Here is a 20,128-nt window from a genome sequence, read left to right as displayed (position 1 = left end):
GGGATTTGTGGAGAGCCCTCAGGATGTCTCTAACGTTGACTCTTCTAAAATTATATCCACAACTTTGAGTGAGGATATATATATGCATGTGTCTGAGAAAGGCTTCATGGTTTTTACTAGCTTCCAAAAATTTAAGCACCATTGAGTAGAATCAAGAAAACAGATCATCAATAACTGTACTGCCACAACCTTCCACCCCCCCCCCCCCCCAAATGCAGACCATTTGCTATCTCTTTATTCTTCTCACACATTCAGGGGCTGATAATTTGGGGTACAGATATTCATTCCATAATTCTTGGTAAACCTAAATCTCTCCCTTCCTGATCATTTTGGTCTCCTTCACACTTCATAAACTTTTCAACATATAATAAGGAATGAGATCTTTTAAAATGTTGCTTCTTTTAAATGATGCTGGGAATAGAAGTGGCAACTTCATATTGATTTATGTGACATTTGTGAATTTTCAATATTCTGTGTTACCTCTATTGTCATCATAGATTTATGTAAATGTTGAGCCAACATGTTAACAGATCTTTGTATGAAACAAAATAAGAACTGTCTACATCAACTGTGATATTGTTTGTTGCATGTATTTTTAGCAATATGGCCAGTACTCTCTAGCTGTAAGAGGCTCCGACCGAGATGGTGGGGCAGATGGTATGTCAGCAGAGTGTGAATGCAGCATTAAACTCCTCGATGTCAATGATAACATCCCATACATGGAACAGTCATCAGTAAGTATTAGTCCTTGAATTTAACAATAACTTTAAATTCATTACCCTCTTAAATTTGTTCAAACAGTTCTATTTACAGATGTGCATGTTATCTTTAGTCACCTACAACCCAATGTACACATATATTCATCGTGTGTTTGTTTACATAATACATATGAGAAAACCCATATTTAAACAATGAAAAGTGAGACCGCAAACATAGATCTCGTTTCCATATCATGAATAATTATAAACACTCTATATAAAATTAGTATAGTTCTCTTTCTCACATAGTTTGTGCTAAATTTTTTTTTGCTTCTTATTTCAGTATTCCATAAGTGTTCAAGAAAATGTTCTAGATTCAAATTTGCTCCAGATCAGAGTAATTGATTTGGATGAAGAGTTCTCAGCTAACTGGATGGCAGTCATTTTCTTTATCTCTGGAAATGAGGGAAATTGGTTTGAAATAGAAATGAATGAAAGAACAAATGTGGGAACTTTAAAGATTGTTAAGGTATGGTATAATTATCCTAAATATTTTGTTTTCTTGCTTTTTTTTTAAAGTGTTAATCTTAAAATCATGTTAATGTTTCACAAACTTGAGTGTGTAAAAGAATAAAAATTACTGTGTTTTAGAATTGTATGTGATATAGAGCTTTCTCATAGAGAGTTTTTCTGCTTATATCATTTCATAAAAACAGGCATTGAACTTTTTACTTGAAACTCTTTTCTATCAATACAGTATTCCCTCATACATCATATAAATGGAAAGCATTTTTAAACACAAATCTTATTTCATGCTGACAACAAACTATGATTAATCCTTATTTTTTTGAAGCAGATTTAACATGGCCTAAAAAAAAAGTTTCCCTGTCAACACTATAAGTCAATTATTATTCATTAATAATATTCATCATGTAAATTAAAAGTTGTTAGTTCATGCAGTGTGTTTTTACAAAATTAAAATTAAATTACTGTAATTGCAGGATTATCACACTCTCATCTCACTTTGGCTGCTGATCCAGGCTTATTACAAACTTGGTCCAAGTCATAGAGATTTGGTCCAAGTCAACAGAGTTCTCCTGTGTCCCCTCTACATTATTGATCAACCACATTTAACTGCAGTAGAATTTTCTCTGAGATTCCAGGCGAAAAAATGTCTGACTTCTAGGGAGCTGACAGTGAAGGTTTCACCCTGTGTGCTACAAGACTTGTTAGTTTATTTTTTAAAATCTGCAATAGCTGTGCATGGATTGTATGTGATACATGCAATATGTATTCTTCATGGTAAAACGTAGTTCCTTTTTAACTGTTTCCTTCCTTCAGAATTGCTCTGGGAAATAAACTGCTAAGGAATTCTGTCCCATAGGAATGTGATCATTTGTCTCATGTCTTCATAAAGTGTCCCCATGTCTATAGCTTCCATCCACTGAGGCAGTGTGCGGATGCTTTAGCTTTTTCTCTACAGCAAGGGCTTCCCCCCCACCCCCCATGCTGGCCGTGGACTGGTACCGGTCTTCGGCCTGTTAGAAACCCAGCCACACAGCAGGGATGAGCAGTGTGAATGAGCTAAGCTTCATCTGCCGCTCCCCATCACTCCCCATCACTCACATTACCGCCTGAACCATCTCCCCCCACCCCATGCTGTCCATGAAAATGGTCTTCCACAAGACCATTTCCTGGTGCCAAAAAAGTTGGGGACCACGGCTCTACAGCATCCCTGCAAAATAGGTTATATGCCCACATTACCAATAAATACATTGAGGTTCAGAGAGAGTTTGCAACCTGCTCAGTTCTTGTCACTAATAAGTGGAACAGCTGACATTCAAACTTAGGCTTCTCTAGCTATTAAGTTTACATTCTTTCCACTATACTATCTAGGGTTCCATGCTGGGGAAACTGAGTCCTAATCTATTTTACCCCAAACTATGATATTACTTTAGAAACTTGAGCTATCTGGCCTCAATATCCCTATCTGTACAATGGGAATAATGTTGATTTTTCTCTCAGAAGTGACATCATATATTAATTCTTTTGTTAGGATTATATATATGTAATATGTGTGTGATGTATACGTATACATAATTTTATAGCTATTCCTGGAATTGCAAATAAAGCTAATATTAGAGCAAAGACTGAAAATTTCAGCTAAGTGGAGAGCTCAGTGTGTGAACTGATGGTCATCTAAACTACTCTTATGTGAAAATTTAGAAAAATATAGTTGGTATTTATGGGCATATGCATAGTTGTGGATTTTGTGAGCAGTGGATTTTGACACTGTCTTTCATAATGAAAATGACTACTTGCTAATTTTATAACATAAAATAAATTTTTCCAGGATATGTTGAATAAAATATGTATTTCTTTTTACTGTTTATATACTACATTCTATTATTTGATTTATTGAAAGAATAAATACAAAGTATTTTGTCACATATACAGAGTAAAATTTCTTGTAAATAGTTCTTTATGGATAAAATCAGTCAAATGATTAAAGCTATGATATATTTGGCCAATTCTTCATAATAAATAGAGCTGTTTTCTGAGAAAGATGAAATGATAGCATCTAACATAAGCTCTCTTTGTGCTACAAAATGCATGGATTTGACCACCTATATTATTTTAAGTTTTTTAATTTGGTGGACAATTAGACCTCATACATTTTCAACTTTTTCAGCAAAGGATCTAAGAAAATTGGACTTTTTTACTGTATCTTTATGTGTTTGTTTTGTATTGGAGATAAAGTAGGAATAGATAGTGTATTTATATATATTTATATTTATTTAAAGAAAAAGATGTAAGAATTTTTTTTGCCTATTATCAATCAAAGAATTTCTCTTTCCCCTAGAATGCTTTTTTTCCTATAGTAAAACTATTTCACTCTTTATTTTCTAGCCCCTAGATTATGAAGCTGTGAAGAATCTGCAACTTAGTCTTGGTGTTAGAAATAAAGCTGAATTTCATCAATCAATTAAGTCTCAATATAAACTTACAGGAACTGCAGTCTCTGTGACTGTGTTAAATGCTGTTGAAGGCTCAGTGTTCCGTCCAGGTTCAAAGACATTCATAGTAACTAGTGATATGGGACAAAACTATAAATTGGGAGACTTTATAGCTACTGATCTGGACACAGGTCGACCTTCAACGACTGTTAGGTAAGACTGACATTTTCCAACTAATTTTTACCGCATATTGAACTTAAGTAAATATGTTCTTTTTAGAAATTTGAAGTATCTGAATTAAAATATTTTTCACTATTTTTGAAATTCAATCATAAAATGTACTAATTGCTGAATTGTTACCTAATTTAGAGTCTTTAACTTAAGAAAATATAAAAATTTGTGCAAAATGTAAGATGGAAAAATGTAAAGGTTTAAAATGTGAAAATGTTGTATCTTTTTTTTTTTAAGCTCTTTATTGGAATATAATTGCTTTACACTCTTGTACCAGCTTTTGAGGTACACCAAAGTGAGTCAGCTGTATTTATACATATATCCCCATATCCCCTCCCTCCCACGACTCCCTCCCACCCTCCCTAACCCACCCCTCTAAGTCATCACCCATCATCAAGTTGATCTCTCTAAGTTATGCAGCAACTTCCCACTAGCTATCTATTTTACACTTGGTAGTGTATATATGTCAATGCTACTCTCTCACTTTGTCCCGGCTTCCCCTTCGTCACCCCCCCACCCATTTCCTCAAGTCCGTTCTCTATATCTGCCTCTTTATTCTTGCCCTGTCACTGGGTTCATCAGTACCATTTTTTTAGATTCCATATATATGAGTTAGCATACGGTATTTATTTTTCTCTTTCTGGCTTACTTTGCTCTGTATGACAGACTCTAGGTCCATCCACCTCACTACAAATAACTCAATTTCATTTCTTTTTATGGCTGGGTAATATTTCATTGTATAGATGTGCCACATCTTCTTTATCCATTCATCTGTTGATGGGCATTTAGGTTGCTTCCATGTCTGGCTATTATAAATAGTGCTGCAATGAACATTGTGGTACATGTTTCTTTTTGGATTATGGTTTTCTCTGGGTATATGCCCAGGAGTGGGATTGCTGGGTCATATGATAGTTCCATTTTTAGTTTTTTAAGGAACCTCCAAACTGTTTTCCATAGTGGCTGTACCAACTTACATTCCCACCAGAAAATGTTGTATTTTGATAGTCTGACACTCCTGTATTTATATATTTTATTGACCAGTTAGCTGATTACCACATATCATGGTTATTCCCCTTAGAAGGTTTGATGGGTTGATTTTCCCATTGCAGATTTGTCCAGATTGAAATCAATTAGGTTTAGTTAACTCATTTCAGTTACTTTCTTACCTAAATCAGCACTTAATATTGGTCAACAATAACCTTGCTATGAAAAATTGGTTACATTAAGGAAAAATTATGCTGTATAGTTTTTTTTTAACTCTACATATCTGAATGTTTCTACTTAATCATGAAAAATTTGTGTCTATATGTGCACATGTATTTTGCAAATGTGTTTGTGATCAATAATAATGGTGGGGTAGAAATGCCTCACAAATGAATTTTAAAAGTTCTTTCTCTCTGTTCCCCTCACTCCATGTGAGTATTTCTCCAGGTGCTGGGGTTTGGGCCATATGTTATAAAGATGGTTGTCATTTTTCAGGCTTTGCATCTCTTAGGGATAGAGGTGGACTCTCAGAATGAAATATAAAATTGGCCCTCTCTGGCTTCCCTGATGGCTCAGTGGTTAAGAACCTGCCTGCCAATGCAGGGGACACAGGTTTGATCCCTAGGCCAGGAATATCCCACATGCCGTAGAGCAACTAAGCCCATGCGCCACAACTACTGAGCCCATGTGCTGCAACTAAAGAGCCTACATGCCACCACTAAAAGATTCCCCATGCTGCAACTAAGACCAGCACAGCCAAATAAATCAGTAAATAAATATCTTTTTTTTAAAAGGGAGACCCAGAAACCACAGCGGGCACCGTGGAATCTTGCTCCTATCATTTCTTCTATTTAAATATTGCCATTCTTATCCCTGAGAAGCAAGGATAATTTGATGTATATATATTAATAAATGTGATACATTATATTAATAGAATGAAAGATAAAAATTATAGCGCTTATCACACTGCACCGCCATTACTGATAAGCTCTCTTGTACTCCACAAATGTGAGTTCACTAAAGGAAGACCACACCCCCACTTTTGACTCCTTTTTAGAGTTCTATTCCCTGAGTTTAGCACAATGCCTGACACAGAGTTATCTAACCAATGTTTATCTAACAAACATACAGAGGAGAAGGAAAACTTCAAAGTCAAAGATAAGGAGAGAAAGAGAATAGAGAATAGGATAGGAGCACAAGACAAGGGCAGAGCTTGGAATCCACAAGAAGTCCTGTAAATTCGCTGTGCATATGGGGAGGGGGGGACAAATAGGGAAGGGATGAAAGCCAAGCTGCTGAAGAAGTGACTTCTTTGCTAAGAGAATCATTTAGAATTAGCAGCAGCCCAGGAAGGTGCAGTACCTGGGATGTCCAGGACAATTCTGATGCTACCAAAATCAAATGATGATGAGGTTGCAAGTATCAGAGGGTTATGCAGACACTCAAGTGGGCAAAATAGACATTCCATCACGAGTGGCTGCTCAGTCATTCTTCTTTCTTAAATTTAAATGTTCATCCATTTCTGAATGTCCTCAAACAGCTGGAGTGCCCTGAAAAAAAAAACAACCAGTCTCTAATAACTGAAAATTATATCCGGGGTTACAACTACTGGCTGGAAACATGCTTTAAAATCAAAATGTCTCTCTCTCTCTCTCCACCCCTCCCCTTTAGATAGCTAACATTAATTTGCACTGTTGTCTTACAAATACAGATATGTAATGGGAAATAATCCAGCTGACCTGCTAGCTATTGATTCAAAAACGGGCATAATTACTTTGAGAAACATAGTTACTATGGAACGATACAACATACTTAAAGGAAAATACCAAGGAACAATTCTATCTATAGATGGTAAGAAATCAATTTTATTATTTCCTTTCTAGTGGAAGTTATATATACATTCAGAAACTATAATTTTAATTATTATATTTTGAAGTAACCCTTTTTCCAACAAAATTTATCATATTGGGGTATTATACAATCAAATCCTGAATGATACAAGAGGCATTATAATTTAGGGTTAAGATTGTGAGCTCTGGAATGACACTGGATTGGTATTTTGTACAGTCACTCACTAGCTATAAGATTTTAGAGAAGTTATTTAACCCATTTATCCCTCAGTTTTCTCTTCCATAAAATGGGACAATAACATTATGGATTTAGAAGTACTTAAGGAGTTATTACAGGTAAAGCACGAGACGAGTGCTGTCATTCAATAAATATTAGTTGGTTATTAAGGTCAGTAATTGAAAAATTTTAATTGTATTGTAAAATTATTTTCAAATAGATCCAAAGCCAAGCTAACTTAACTTTACCTGATCCTTGGAAAGCTGATGTACAGCTTCATGTAAACAATTCGGAATCAGCATGCTTATCTTTCTCTTCAAAACCAACAAAATTAACTTAGGCTAATCACTAGGAGGAAAGTTCCTCGAGGCTAATTTTAAGCAATATTTGCTATTTCAGTTTCTCTTCTTCCCTTCTGCCTCCTTCTCTCTCTTTCTTCCTCTTTTTCTTTCAATCATCCTAAAAAGGGATTGACAATTTCCACTTGCTTCACAGATTAAAAAGAAATAAAACATTTTGAGTTTGTTTTTGTGTATGGTATTAGGAAATGTTCTATTTTCATTCTTTTACATATTGCTGTCCAATTTTCCCAGCACCGCTTATTGAAGAGGCTGTCTTTTTTTCCATTGTATATTTTTGCCTCCTTTGTCAAAGATAAGGTGCCAAAGATGATGTCAAAATCATTCAACAATTCAGAATTTTTACCAAATTGTGCTGGTCTTTACCATAAGTAGAAATAAATGTAGTTTTAAAAATGTGTATTACAAAGAGAAATGTTTATTCCATCCACAAATAAAGCTTATTTCAGTGCTGAAATTGTCTCAAACAATTACTAGTTTACCCCTTTACTTATATCCAACATGGAGCTTAATTGGACACATGAAGGAGAAATTGAAACTGTAACTTACTAAACCCTAGGCTTCTGGCAAAGGGGGAGCATTCCCTTTGTCATTAAAAAAATACAACCTTTTGAGGATAAACATTAGATCTGATGATAATAAAAATAACAAAAACAGTAACAATACAATAGAATTGTTGTATTCTAATAAAACAGTAACAACAGAATCAGCATGGCTGGGCTGAAAGGGCATGGGGTTTGATATCAGATAGACTGGATGTAAGCCTTATCTCTGTTCTGTACTTCCAGGGATATCTTTATTCATTTATGCAGAAACTAAGTATTGAATTCCAACCAAACATCAGCCATTGTGCCAGATTCTAGAGTGACACTGATGGACAAAGTCTGACAACAGTCTGACATCTATGTCATAGAGATAATAATAATAATAGTAACTTGCTGAAACCAACAGCAAGTGTGGAGCCGTTAAGTTGAAAAAAATCACAAATGTCTCTCCTCCTGTGTTTAGTCAACAAACTAATAATTTACTGAAACTTTCAAGGACAAGAAGAAAGCAAATTTGGAATATCTGGTGTGAAACAAAAGTGCTTCATTTTATTGATATTAAGATTCCCCTTCCCCAGTAGTGCCAAATTCCCTCTCCTATGAGTTGTTTGAACTGCTGGTTGCGAGTTTGAGGATATGCTACTTTATGAGTAGGAGATTTCTGTACAGATGACTGACCGAAGTCTGCTCAAAGTCTGTTGGTTTTGTCATCCCATAAAAGCATAAAGACAAGAACTGAAGATAAGACGGTAAAACAGCAAACAAAATCTAGTCTAATATATGGAGAAGTGTGCAACACACAGTCTAGAAATGTCTCCACAGTGGCTTATAACACACCAATACATGATGTGGCATCTACTGTATATGTTTCTCAACACATAGGACAGTTTTTCTCAAGCACTAATATTTATTTATAATGGTTTGATTTAAAACCTGAATCACAGACAAGAGACAACATGGGGATTTACTTAATTGGTGGGAATAAAGACATTAAAATAAGTATTGATGCAAAAAGAAAATAGTTTTGTATTGTCCAACAATTATTATGCTAAATGTATAAAATATTTCTTTCATTTTAAACCTTCTTACAGATGCTCTTCAAAGAACTTGTACTGGTACAATTATTATTAACCTTGAAGATAATGGCTGGAGAAATGGTACAGACTCTGGTGGTACAGGTTCTGGTGGACCTCTTTCAACTACTAGCACAATTGGCACAGGTGTTACCATTTCCACAGATGTTACCACTACTACCTACACAACCGGTATCCGTTCTGGCACAGATACTTTTGGTGTTAACGGTCCTTTTCCGAGAAATACTGATGATAATGTACATTTTGGTCCTGCTGGCATTGGACTACTCATCATGGGATTCTTGGTCCTGGGATGTAAGTACTTTAGCCGTCCTGTTTTTATGTGCCCCCTAAAAAACTGTGGAGAGGCAATAAGTTTTCTGATCCTTTGATGAAATATATTTTACAATTTATTTATTTATTTATTTATTTTATTTTTGGCTGCATTGGGTCTTCATTGCTGCACACAGGCTTTCTCCAGTTGCGGAGAGTGGGGGCTACTCTTCATTGTGGTGTGCGGGCTTCTCATTGCAGTGGCTTTTCTTGTTGTGGAGCACAGACTCTAAGTGTGCAGGCTTCAGTAGTGGTGGCTCTCAGGCTCTAGAGCACAGGCTCAGTAGCCGTGGCACACGGGCTTAGTGCTCCGTGGCATGTGGGATCTTCCCAGACCAGGGTTCAAACCCATGTCCCCTGCATTGGCAGGTGAATTCTTAACCACTGTGCTACCAGGCAAGTCCCTACAAATTCTTATTTTGTGCAATTATCAAGAAATTTCTATGTTTGGTGTTGGGTTTATGGCATGAAAAAAATCAAACAGCTTGACCCCATAGAGTGCAGTGAAGGATAAAAACTTTTTTTGCATTGAATCTCAATGTAATAGGAATGTACCATAACAGATAGGTTCAAATTGCTATTTGAGTGAAGAAGACAGTCAGAAGCAACTGATTGAAACAACCAGCAAAGGCTACATAGAGAAAATAAACTCTGAGTTGGGTTTTAATAGATGAATAGGAGCTAGCCTAGTGGACAAGAAAAGGGGAACATAATACAAGAAGAAGAAAAAAATCCATGTGCAAAATCCCAAGAGAATGACAGTGCAAGTAACTGAAATAAAGGACTCCAGCACAGATGAAATAAAGGATGTGCCTGGCAGCATGGTGAGAGTTGAGACTAGAAAGATGGGCAGGGGCTAGACGTCGAAAGGATTTCATGCTGTGCTGAAGCTGCACAGCCTGAGGAAAAGAGAGCCAAACAGAGGAAGGGTTAAACTTCAGCTTCTAAATTCAATTGTCTAAGTCTTTCCAACTTTTCTGACTTACCCAACTTTTCTGAGCTTTGCTTTTGCCATCTGTGAAATAATAAAACTTACTTCACAGCAATACTTTGATAATGAAAGGAAGTACCACGCATGGAAGTGTTTAGAGACAGACCACATCCTATGGTCGCTAGAGTGGACATAGTCAAGGATCTAGACATGAGGGTATAATATCCAATGGATTCTCCAAGTGGTCTTTAACATTAACTTGGATGATGATAGAAATTAGAGTGGTGATGAGCCAGATGCTACAGTCTCTGAGGAATATTTCTCTTTTAACATTTTCCTAAGTAATGACAGGGAAAAGACATTTTTTTTAACAGTGTACTTTGATCTGTAATCTGAATACTTAAAACAGGTAAAAATTGATCGCAATCTGAAGCTCACATTGATTTTTGGTATTTCACCATTATTCAGCTTGTTTTCTGAGACTTTCAGAATAATGTTAGAATCAAATGGCATTGTATTAGGGATTCAAATTTAATCATAAAAGCAGACTGCTTTGTTTTACTACAGTCCCACTGCTAATGCCAATATTCCTATCTTTTCACCATCAGTGGTCCCATTTTTGCTGCTCTTTTGTGACTGTGGAGGTGCCCCTGGTGGTGGGGCTGGCTTCGAGCCTGTTCTCGAATGTTCTGATGGAGCAATTCATTCGTGGGCGGTGGAAGGAGCACAGCCCGAACTTGTGGTAAGTGCTCACTCGCAGTCTAGCTGTTCTTTGTTCTGGGATAGCCAATGGGGAAAATGAAGAGAAATCAAAGGTACATCAAAATTAGATGACAGTAACAAGGGAAGCCTTTCTAAATGAAGTTCACATTATTTTAGTATTATTTTAGAAAATCTGAATTGAGAACAAACCCAATGTATAATTTTTGAAAGAAAAGAATCATTACAAATGGGAAAATGTTTCCTGTCCTTTAGGATTTGCCCAATATCTGTCCACCACCAATACCACCCAATAATGCAAATATAATTGAGCGCATTGACAACTCAGGTAAGAAAAAAAATTTTTTAAGTTTTAACATCTCAAATGACTAAGAAGGAACTCTGTTCTGTCTTTACATACCTTACTATCTAAATTGTCTTATCTTTACAATTGTTCCCATCATTCTTTTTTAAATGACTAATTTGCAAATTAAATAATAAAGAAAAACCTACAATAATTACTATTCTTTTAGGTTGTATTTTTTAAATCTTTTTCAATCATCAGAGAGTACACAAGAGATGACCTGATTAGGATTTCTATAAATAGAAGTACTGAATTGTAACCAGAAGTCAATTTTGGTCGAGATTTTTTGTCTAACAGAGCAATTGTTGTTTATTAAAAAACCACTAATGTGAATTAAAGTACAACTCTATTAAATAGATGTAGGCTCATTTATTGAGGCTAGCATCTGCCTCCACAATTCACAAAATCACTCTAATAAAAAGAGGAATTAATTTAAAAAACTCATATCTTTGAAAATAATTGTACCATCTTGCCTTTTTTCAAAGAAAATAAATATTACTGATTCTGTTATTTTTCATTCAGTCTTTTTCAAACTTGTGATCATGACTTTCCCACTTTGAACCCTTCAAGATGTAAAAGACATAGGAATGTTTACAACTTACAGAACTGGACCACATTCAAAAAAGACTGGAGATGCTAGTCTGTAAACTTACTTCTCCCACTGAGATATTCATTTTTTGTTAATAACACCAACAGCCTCCACCCCAAAAGCAGAAACTCATTGTTGACTCTCTTATCTCCCTGTTCACTGACAGTCAGTTCTCAAGACTTGGCAAATCCTCAGATCCACCAGGATTTATTTATGCATGTCTTCCCTCATTAAGTCTACAAACTTTGAACAAAGCACAATGAGAGGTCCCAGAGTAAGAAGTATGAAACACTGTACCTAAACTCAAGATCTTTAAAATATGCAAGCCATAGGACACCTATCCCATTGTCCACACTTTCTCTGTCCATGGCACTCCCATAGTCTGGCCCATCCTTTTATCTCACCTGCCTGGAATATTGTAACAGGCTTCTACTCACCCCTCACGTTCACGTGCAAATCCCAGAGTCTCCAAAAACCTTTCCCCTCACCATAGCCATGGCCTCTTCTCTGAAAGCCCTGGAGGCCCTGTGCTTCTAGTAATACACTGAGTATTCTTATTGTTTTTAACTTTTAGAATTTGGGAGTTTTCCCCCAATTTGAAATCAAACTCCCTAAGGCAGAGATAGGGTTTTGTAACCTCTGTGGAGCCCCTCTATCCCAACACAACATATAGTTGTGTCTCAAATAATTACTGAATTAACAAATTGATTAATAATATTATTTTGAACTCAATATCATATTTACATCTCCTTCCTTTATGTCTTACCTTCATTCTATTTCTTTGCTCACTCACATCTGCGTGGTTAAATGAAGAAACTATATATTACATTCAGTTACTAATTTTTAGTTTCTGATACACTAGAGAAAAAGCAATTTACTGGAGCAAGTAAAATTTAATTTGATTGACACTTTTAGGGGTTTACACAAATGAGTATTGTGGCAGAGAAATACAAGATCTGGGAGGAGGAGAAAGAACAACAGCATTTGAAATAACAGATGGAATTAAAACATCAGTGGTACCTGAGACATGTCAAGAATATTCTGGAACATTAAGAAGAAGTTCTATGAGGGAATGTAGAGACGGAGGGCTGCATATGAACTTCATGGAAAATTACTTCTGCCAGGTAAGGTCTCTATCCCCATGCACTCTCCATCCTGCACCCATATCTCTACCCCAGGCTCCCGCTATTTCCCAGCAGGGCTTTGGTGGGCGTTTCCTAACTAGGTTCCCAGCCCCTGGTCTTTATGCCTGACAATGTGTGGAATGATATTTCTAAAACTCTGACTTCAGCACTTTACTCCCCCACTTTAAAACAGCCAGGGGCTCCCAGCTCTGTTTTGTCTATGGCATGAAGTCCGAACTCCTTCACATAACAATTGACCTCTCCCCCACACCTCCAATTACTCCTCACCAACCACCCCACTTGCCATGTGCCTTTGCCTTACTCACACTGGTCCACTCTCCTCCATGTCTTTGTTTATCCTGTGCTCGTCCTGGAATGCTTTTACCTGATCGTCTCTCTCACAAACCCCCACTCATCTTTCAATCCAGTTCAAACATCCCTGCCTTTTACTAGTTAATCCTCTCATCCAGAATAGGGTTGATGTTTCTTTACGTGTATTTCTGTAGTACTTTATTTGTACATTTTACAGAACGTACCATTGCTAAAATCTCTCAGTTACATGTCCACCACTGTTTTTAGTGCCTCGTCCGCAAGTGCTCTATGCTATGTTGCTAGTACCTGGTTCAGTTCTAAGCCCAGAGTAAACATGCAATAAAAGTGGGTCCAAGAGCCATAGTACACTTCCAGGACATTCTAAGAACCAGAGAGAATTAATTTTGCCATCTTCAGGTAGAGACGGAATTGCCAGTGGTTATACCCCATGTGACACTTAAACCTTCAGATATTTCCTACCTCTGATACTGTCTCTGATACATTTATGTCCTTCTACACCCTGGCCTCAAATACCTTCATTAACTCTCCGAATCAGAGGGTGGCTTATATTTTGAACTGAAATACTGGAAAAGGCCTTTCAAATAGCAACAAATAATAAGAGGACTGTTGCTGAGATCCGTAGGCATACTTCCTACCCATGTTCCTACAAGAGGATATTACGTTCATGAAAAATACAATTTCTGCCTCAAAACTTTTGCACTCGTATCTCCTTCTGCCCAGAACACTCTCTCTGCTTTACTCTCCGCATGACTTTAGTCTCTGAACAAACATCACTTTATGAGATGCTGTCCCTGACCACTCTGTCCGAAAGAGCAACCCCATCCCTCTCTATTCTTTTACTCTGCACCTCCTGACAAATACGTTTATGTGTTGTCTGTCTCACCCTACAGAAATGTAAGCCCTATGAGAGAGGGACTTGATCTGGTTTTGTTCATTACTTTATTGCCAACTTCCTAATAGAGTGTCTGGCAAATAGTAAGAACTCAACAAATGTTTTTGGATTGAAATGGCACAATGAGTTGGTGTGCTAATAATTTCTGCTTAACCTGCAAGTTTACGATCCAATATTACAAACAGAAGAGATGAAATAAAAGTACACATGTCTGTGGGCTTTCACTCTGAATTGAAGGGGATTTTTAAGAACTGTCTTTGGTCACCTTCAATTTTGAATCTAAAAGTGACATAGACCCAGAGTCAAATATTCCTGCTATTTTGCTTAAAAAGCCACATTGAAATCTATCTTCATGGAGCCACCATATTTACTGAAGGAAGAAAAGCACAATCCTGAATGAACCCAAATCAACTACGAACTACCTATTTTAAACAAATTCGAAAAATTCACAGTTTTGGTATACTTTCAGTTCAGTGTTTTTAAGTACCTCCTTCTAACACGGCTGTAAAATAATTCATGTGATTCTTTCTGTGCTTTTGTGTCCAAAGTGCACTATTATGAAGTCCATCTAAATAAATATCAAAACGTATTATCAAAATTACAGTTAAAATAATTTCTGACCAAATTCTTTCAAGTAATTATATAATGACTTCTAAAGAGTCTCTAGAATATGTTAGCATTTCGTTTTATATATTGTTTTTTGGTAAAGCCCTGGAAGAAAAAATAATGATAAAGACTTCTATTATTGTTAAAATATATTCATCATTTCATTTTCTTTTTCTTCTACAAATTCAGAAAGCATATGCTTATGCAGATGAAGATGAAGGACGCCCATCCAATGACTGTTTGCTCATATATGATATTGAAGGTGTAGGCTCCCCTGCAGGCTCTGTAGGTTGTTGTAGTTTCATTGGAGAAGACTTGGATGACAGCTTCTTGGATACACTGGGGCCTAAATTTAGGAAGTTGGCAGATATCAGCCTGGGAAAAGAAGCTGAACCATATCCAGACCCTGACTTCTGTTGGCCACCTGACAGCACTGAACCGATCCGCCCTCCGCAGGGAATAGAGCCCATTGGCAGCGGACACCCACCCATCTCCCCACATTTCGGCACTACCACCGTTATTTCTGAGAGCACCTACCCCTCGGGACCTGGCGTACAGCATCCTATGCCTATTCCTGACCCTCTGGGCTATGGTAATGTCACTGTAACCGAGTCTTACACCACCTCGGGCACCCTGAAGCCCTCTGTCCACGTTCACGATAACCGACACGCACCAAACGTGGTGGTGACAGAGAGGGTGGTCGGCCCGATGTCCGGTGCCAATCTTCAGGGGATGTTAGAGATGCCTGACTTGAGAGATGGGTCAAATGTTATAGTGACAGAGAGGGTAATAGCACCAGGTTCAAGCCTGCCCACCACCTTGACCATCCCTGATCCTAGAGAGTCTTCCAATGTAGTAGTGACAGAAAGAGTAATCCGGCCAACTTCCGGCATGGTGGGCAACCTGAGTATGCGCCCCGAGTTATCGAACACCCACAATGTGATTGTGACAGAGAGGGTAGTTTCGGGCTCCAGCATCACTGGCATTGGTGGCCCAGCTGGGATGGGCGGGGTCAGCGGCATAGGCGGCAGTGGCCTGGTGGGCAGTGCAGCGGCCGTAAGTGGCGGCAGCACCGGGCTGAGCAGCCTGGGAGGAGGCGGGGGCCTGAGTAGCAGCATCGGAGGCACCGCCACCATTGGCCACTTGCGGGGTTCCTCTGAGCATCCCTTTAGCAACACCCTTGGATCCGCCTCCCCTACCACAGGCCGAAGTCGAATCACGAAGTACAGTACAGTACAATATACCAAGTAGCCAGGACCCCAGCACGCTTTTGCTCAGTCGCTGTGATTTAGGTTTAATGCCCACCACCAAAAAACTAACAATGTGATTTATGACACACAACCAGGTGCTAAGAAAATTGTGGAACAAGGTGAGATACCACAGTGAGAAAAACAGATGAAAGTGCTTTGCGCAGGAGCTCTCCTGAGCATTTGTAAACTTTTTTCTTAGGTTAATACGAACGGAATCATGACCGTGAACTAAAACTTGAGACAGGGTCTTCTTTGTGCCTGGATGGCCTGTAGGGTCTTCTTTGCTTTTGTGTGGCCTGTAGTGTGTCTCCAGCACGTGGAATAAATAAAACTGGGTCATGTAAAAGCATTGGCCTTAAGATGGCAATTGGCATCACTCTCCTTGCTCTGTTTTGAATTGCCATGTAGCTCAGGCAATATTTAAATAAAACTAAACATGCAATATTTGCTCAAGTATGTGGAAAGAATTTGAAATATGCCCCAAATGCCTTGTCAACTTCACAGATAATATAAATAAAAATCCAACCACATATTTAGACCGGGGTTAACCATTAAAGAAAAAAAAGTCTGGCTGCACAGCCAAGTTCACAAGCCACCAAGCACTCCCACCTTCATAATTGCACTAGATGAAACAAACCTCAAATTAAGAAAGGTTTCCTGGGAAGGAAATTCCATAAGAGAGTGGCAATATAGTGAGATTGATTGGGGATGAGTGTCTGAGACTAGATCTTGAGATGGGGCTTCATTGTAATTCCTATGGAGTCAAGGACTTCTCTGATTCTAGTCTGTGTTCAGTGGTAGACGCAATATTGATGAATATTGCATAGTGGTGAGGTTACAGGATATCACACTCATTTTTCCTTTACCATAGTGACTCTGACTTAACAAAGGAAAACCTGCCTAATATACTTTTCAGACTGAAACAAGTAACACCTGACATGGTAAATTACCTTCCAAAGAAGTAGAGGGGAATCTCACAGTATTTTCAGTTTGTGTTTTTAGTAAGTGTTATTCATTTATATCCAGCTCTTTATTATACATCTCCTAAGTTAAAATAGCTGACTTAGTCTGAGCTGTGAAGAAAAGCCTGCAGTATAGTTAAGCTTTGGGGAAATTTTTTTAAGGGGATCTTAAAAAAAATGTTTTTAGAACATGTAAAATGTTTAATGGGGGAAGTTAGAATTGTTCAGTAAATAATACCATACTATTAGTTTTAATTGAGTTTAGTGCTTTTTTTAACAACCCTCTGCTGCTATTTTGAAGAGATCATCTAGGAACATTTGACAGAGCCGATGACGTTGTGCTAATATGAATGAAATTATACTAGACAACCCAGTTTCCTTACTGTATCCCACCCCTAACTGAATTTTCTCACTAGCCTAAATTTTACATTCCTGATTTGACTTGTCAATAATCTCTTGGGTTATATATGCTCCAATGTATAGATAGTTTCCAAATTATATAGTATGGTATATTTTCTAACTTCAAAGTTTAATAATGTGCTATTTGTGATAAGTCGTTTCTGTGAATTTGCTGTATAGTATTGTTACCTGGTTAAAATCTCTAAAAAGAATCAAAGCATTCTTAGAGGTAAATTTACTATTGTATAGTAGAGGAATTTTTTCTCTTTTCTAAATTCAATGTTGATATGTGCTCACTAATGTGAAACTGGATATAACAAAAATCTTTTAAGGATTAGCTCCCCCAATTACTCAAATTTTCCAGAGTGTAACAAGATCAAAGAGTAGTTATTGGACTTCCAGCACTTGTCAGAGGGGGATGGGGAGTGAATTATTTTACCTAGAGCTATTTTGCTCTATGTTATAGCAGATGATATCAATATTTTCAAAGCCACAATACACATCTTATTTTAACTCTGTAGACTATGTAAATTTTTGATAGTCTGTAGCAAGCCAAAATGCAGAGGTATAAATAAAATCATTCACAGGGGGTCTTTTATTTCTTTCTCCCATTTGGTTCCATTAATAATGGGTAATCTTTCCAGAAATAAAGTCAAAAGCTACTTATTGAAATATACTTGAGTATGCCTGGGTCCAGGATTTTGAAGAAATAAAAATAATCATTAATTGCTAGTATTTTTATCACTTTGATGTGACGTATCATCAGAGGAGTTTTCTTAAGACTCCTGATATCTTCCAGAAATGTTTTTTAGATTGTCTGACAAATGCTCGAGTGACCATCTTTAAGAACTTTTGTTATTAAGATCCATTAGTTACATAAAACCATGGGAGATACAAGTTAAAAAAAAAAGTGGCCGTATTAGTCATCAATCTTTCTAGGAAGATACTTTCAAATCAAACTTTTTTTCAGGATTACACATTCTTGTTCTAACTCTTTATCGCTAAATTTTAAAATTACCCTTTTTAAGTCAACAACCATTCTAACAGTCATTTAAAGGCATGTAATTTTTTTTAATGAACAGCCTTCAGGAAGAATTTAATCCTTCTCTTTAGATGCTTTACTCTAACTCATATACTTTATGTCACTCCATAGACTTAAAGATATGAAAATTATTTTATAAGTGAACAGTTATAAATCAAATCCATATTGCAAGCTGAGTCTCAGAACAACTTTCTCTGAACAAAAGAGAAGGAAGTGATTTAAATAGTATGTGTATATAGTTTGAAAACAAAGTGTTTAATATTTATAAAACATCTCCCTTTCCAAAGAGGTAGTCCTTAGGGGCAAAAATTACTGTATTATAAATACTTTTTTTATTTAATATCAACCAAAATACCATCTTGAGCTAACTTTGACGTTGAATTCCAAATATATCTGCTACATATTATTAGCCTCTAGGTATGTTGCCTGATGTAACTATATTTGCTCTGAAAAATTTTTAGGAAAAGTATCTATTTGAGGTTATTTTTAGGCCTTCATCTGGACATCTGTTCTACATTTGTGTGTAAAGTTTTTAGCTTCATAATCTTCATTCAATGTGATGTTCTGACAGAATTTTAGTTACATAGCTTCAAAATTTGCATATTCCCTCTGACTGGATGTTTCTAATTATAGACACAATTCACTTCTGAATTTATACCAAACTTGAATGTCAGCCAGGGTATAACACATATAACAGCCTTTGACTTTAGCAGGAGTTTAAAGGTGTTATAGTCTTGGCTACAATGGCCCTGGCTTTTTCAGAAAGACATTTGAAACCCAAAACAAACTTTTGAAAGTATTGCCACATTTCCCTATGCCTATTTCATCAAATCCAACCCTTGAGGGGACTTCTGGTGTTGGTAAGACCTATTTCACATTGCACTAGAATACACCGGTCCACATAGATTAGTAGTACATGAAACAGAATCTATCTTCCAGTTCCAGATTATCTGTTTCATGTTAGGACACAAGCATACATGGATCAACCTGTTGTCCATCAAATAATTTTAAAACAATGAATAATCTATTGTTTAGTTGTCTACATTCCTCTATTTAGTTATATTTCAATTACTAAACACTATCATCAAGCTGTACTTGGTCTAACTTATTTTTCTTTTGCTATTTTACAAGTATTTTTAAACTCTAATACTCATCTTGGGTGATGTTTACAACAAGGTGCTTTCCTTCAAGTTTCAGTATAAAGTTCTGGGATTATTTGGGTGCTAGTTCCTTTTGTTCATCTGTTGGCTATTTTAAGTTGGTTTGTAATTTCTAAAGAGTTATGTTTACAGCAATAAAATGATTAATATGCCTTCATTATCTTCTCTGAATTGCAAAGTGGGGATGGGTTTTAGAATATAAGGAATAATCAGAGGTTATCAAATCTAGTTATTATTTTCAGTCCATATAAGGGAAGAAATCATTATTTTATTTTCACACTGTTAAAATTTTTCATTTTCCGTTTCCTAACTTGTTTTTTTCTCATGTTTACTGAGGAGCCTACTCTCCAGAATGCTGCTTAGTAATGTCAGGACACAGCCTTCAGCAGCCTCACGCAATTAAGAAAATGATCAATAACCTGCATTTTAAGCTTTTATTTGATGCTTCTAGCATCATTATGTTTTCACTTTTTTCTCTTTCATAGTCTAATTTCTTATGTTTACACCAGCATTTTATTTCTTTTAAATGG

At 36.7% G+C, this 20,128-nt stretch overlaps 1 protein-coding gene across 1 annotated transcript in view; it reads left to right on the top strand.

Annotated features, from left to right (window-relative positions):
* The window catches only part of DSG1 (desmoglein 1), a 40,220-nt gene extending 20,465 nt beyond the window's left edge, over window positions 1–19,755 (top strand). The window contains exons 7-15 of the mRNA XM_057699332.1: window positions 600–734; window positions 1,042–1,227; window positions 3,609–3,868; window positions 6,582–6,721; window positions 8,933–9,229; window positions 10,787–10,920; window positions 11,154–11,226; window positions 12,746–12,954; window positions 14,975–19,755. Of these exons, the coding sequence (XP_057555315.1) occupies window positions 600–734; window positions 1,042–1,227; window positions 3,609–3,868; window positions 6,582–6,721; window positions 8,933–9,229; window positions 10,787–10,920; window positions 11,154–11,226; window positions 12,746–12,954; window positions 14,975–16,036 (2,496 nt within the window). The 3' untranslated portion in view covers window positions 16,037–19,755. The remainder of the gene's footprint in view (window positions 1–599; window positions 735–1,041; window positions 1,228–3,608; window positions 3,869–6,581; window positions 6,722–8,932; window positions 9,230–10,786; window positions 10,921–11,153; window positions 11,227–12,745; window positions 12,955–14,974) is intronic.
* Window positions 19,756–20,128: the final 373 nt, after the last annotated feature.

Source organism: Hippopotamus amphibius, chromosome 11 (assembly GCF_030028045.1).
Source record: "Hippopotamus amphibius kiboko isolate mHipAmp2 chromosome 11, mHipAmp2.hap2, whole genome shotgun sequence".
NCBI lineage: Eukaryota > Metazoa > Chordata > Mammalia > Artiodactyla > Hippopotamidae > Hippopotamus > Hippopotamus amphibius.
The sequence above is the reverse complement of the archived record's forward strand: the minus strand, read 5'-3'. Positions and strand labels throughout refer to the sequence as shown.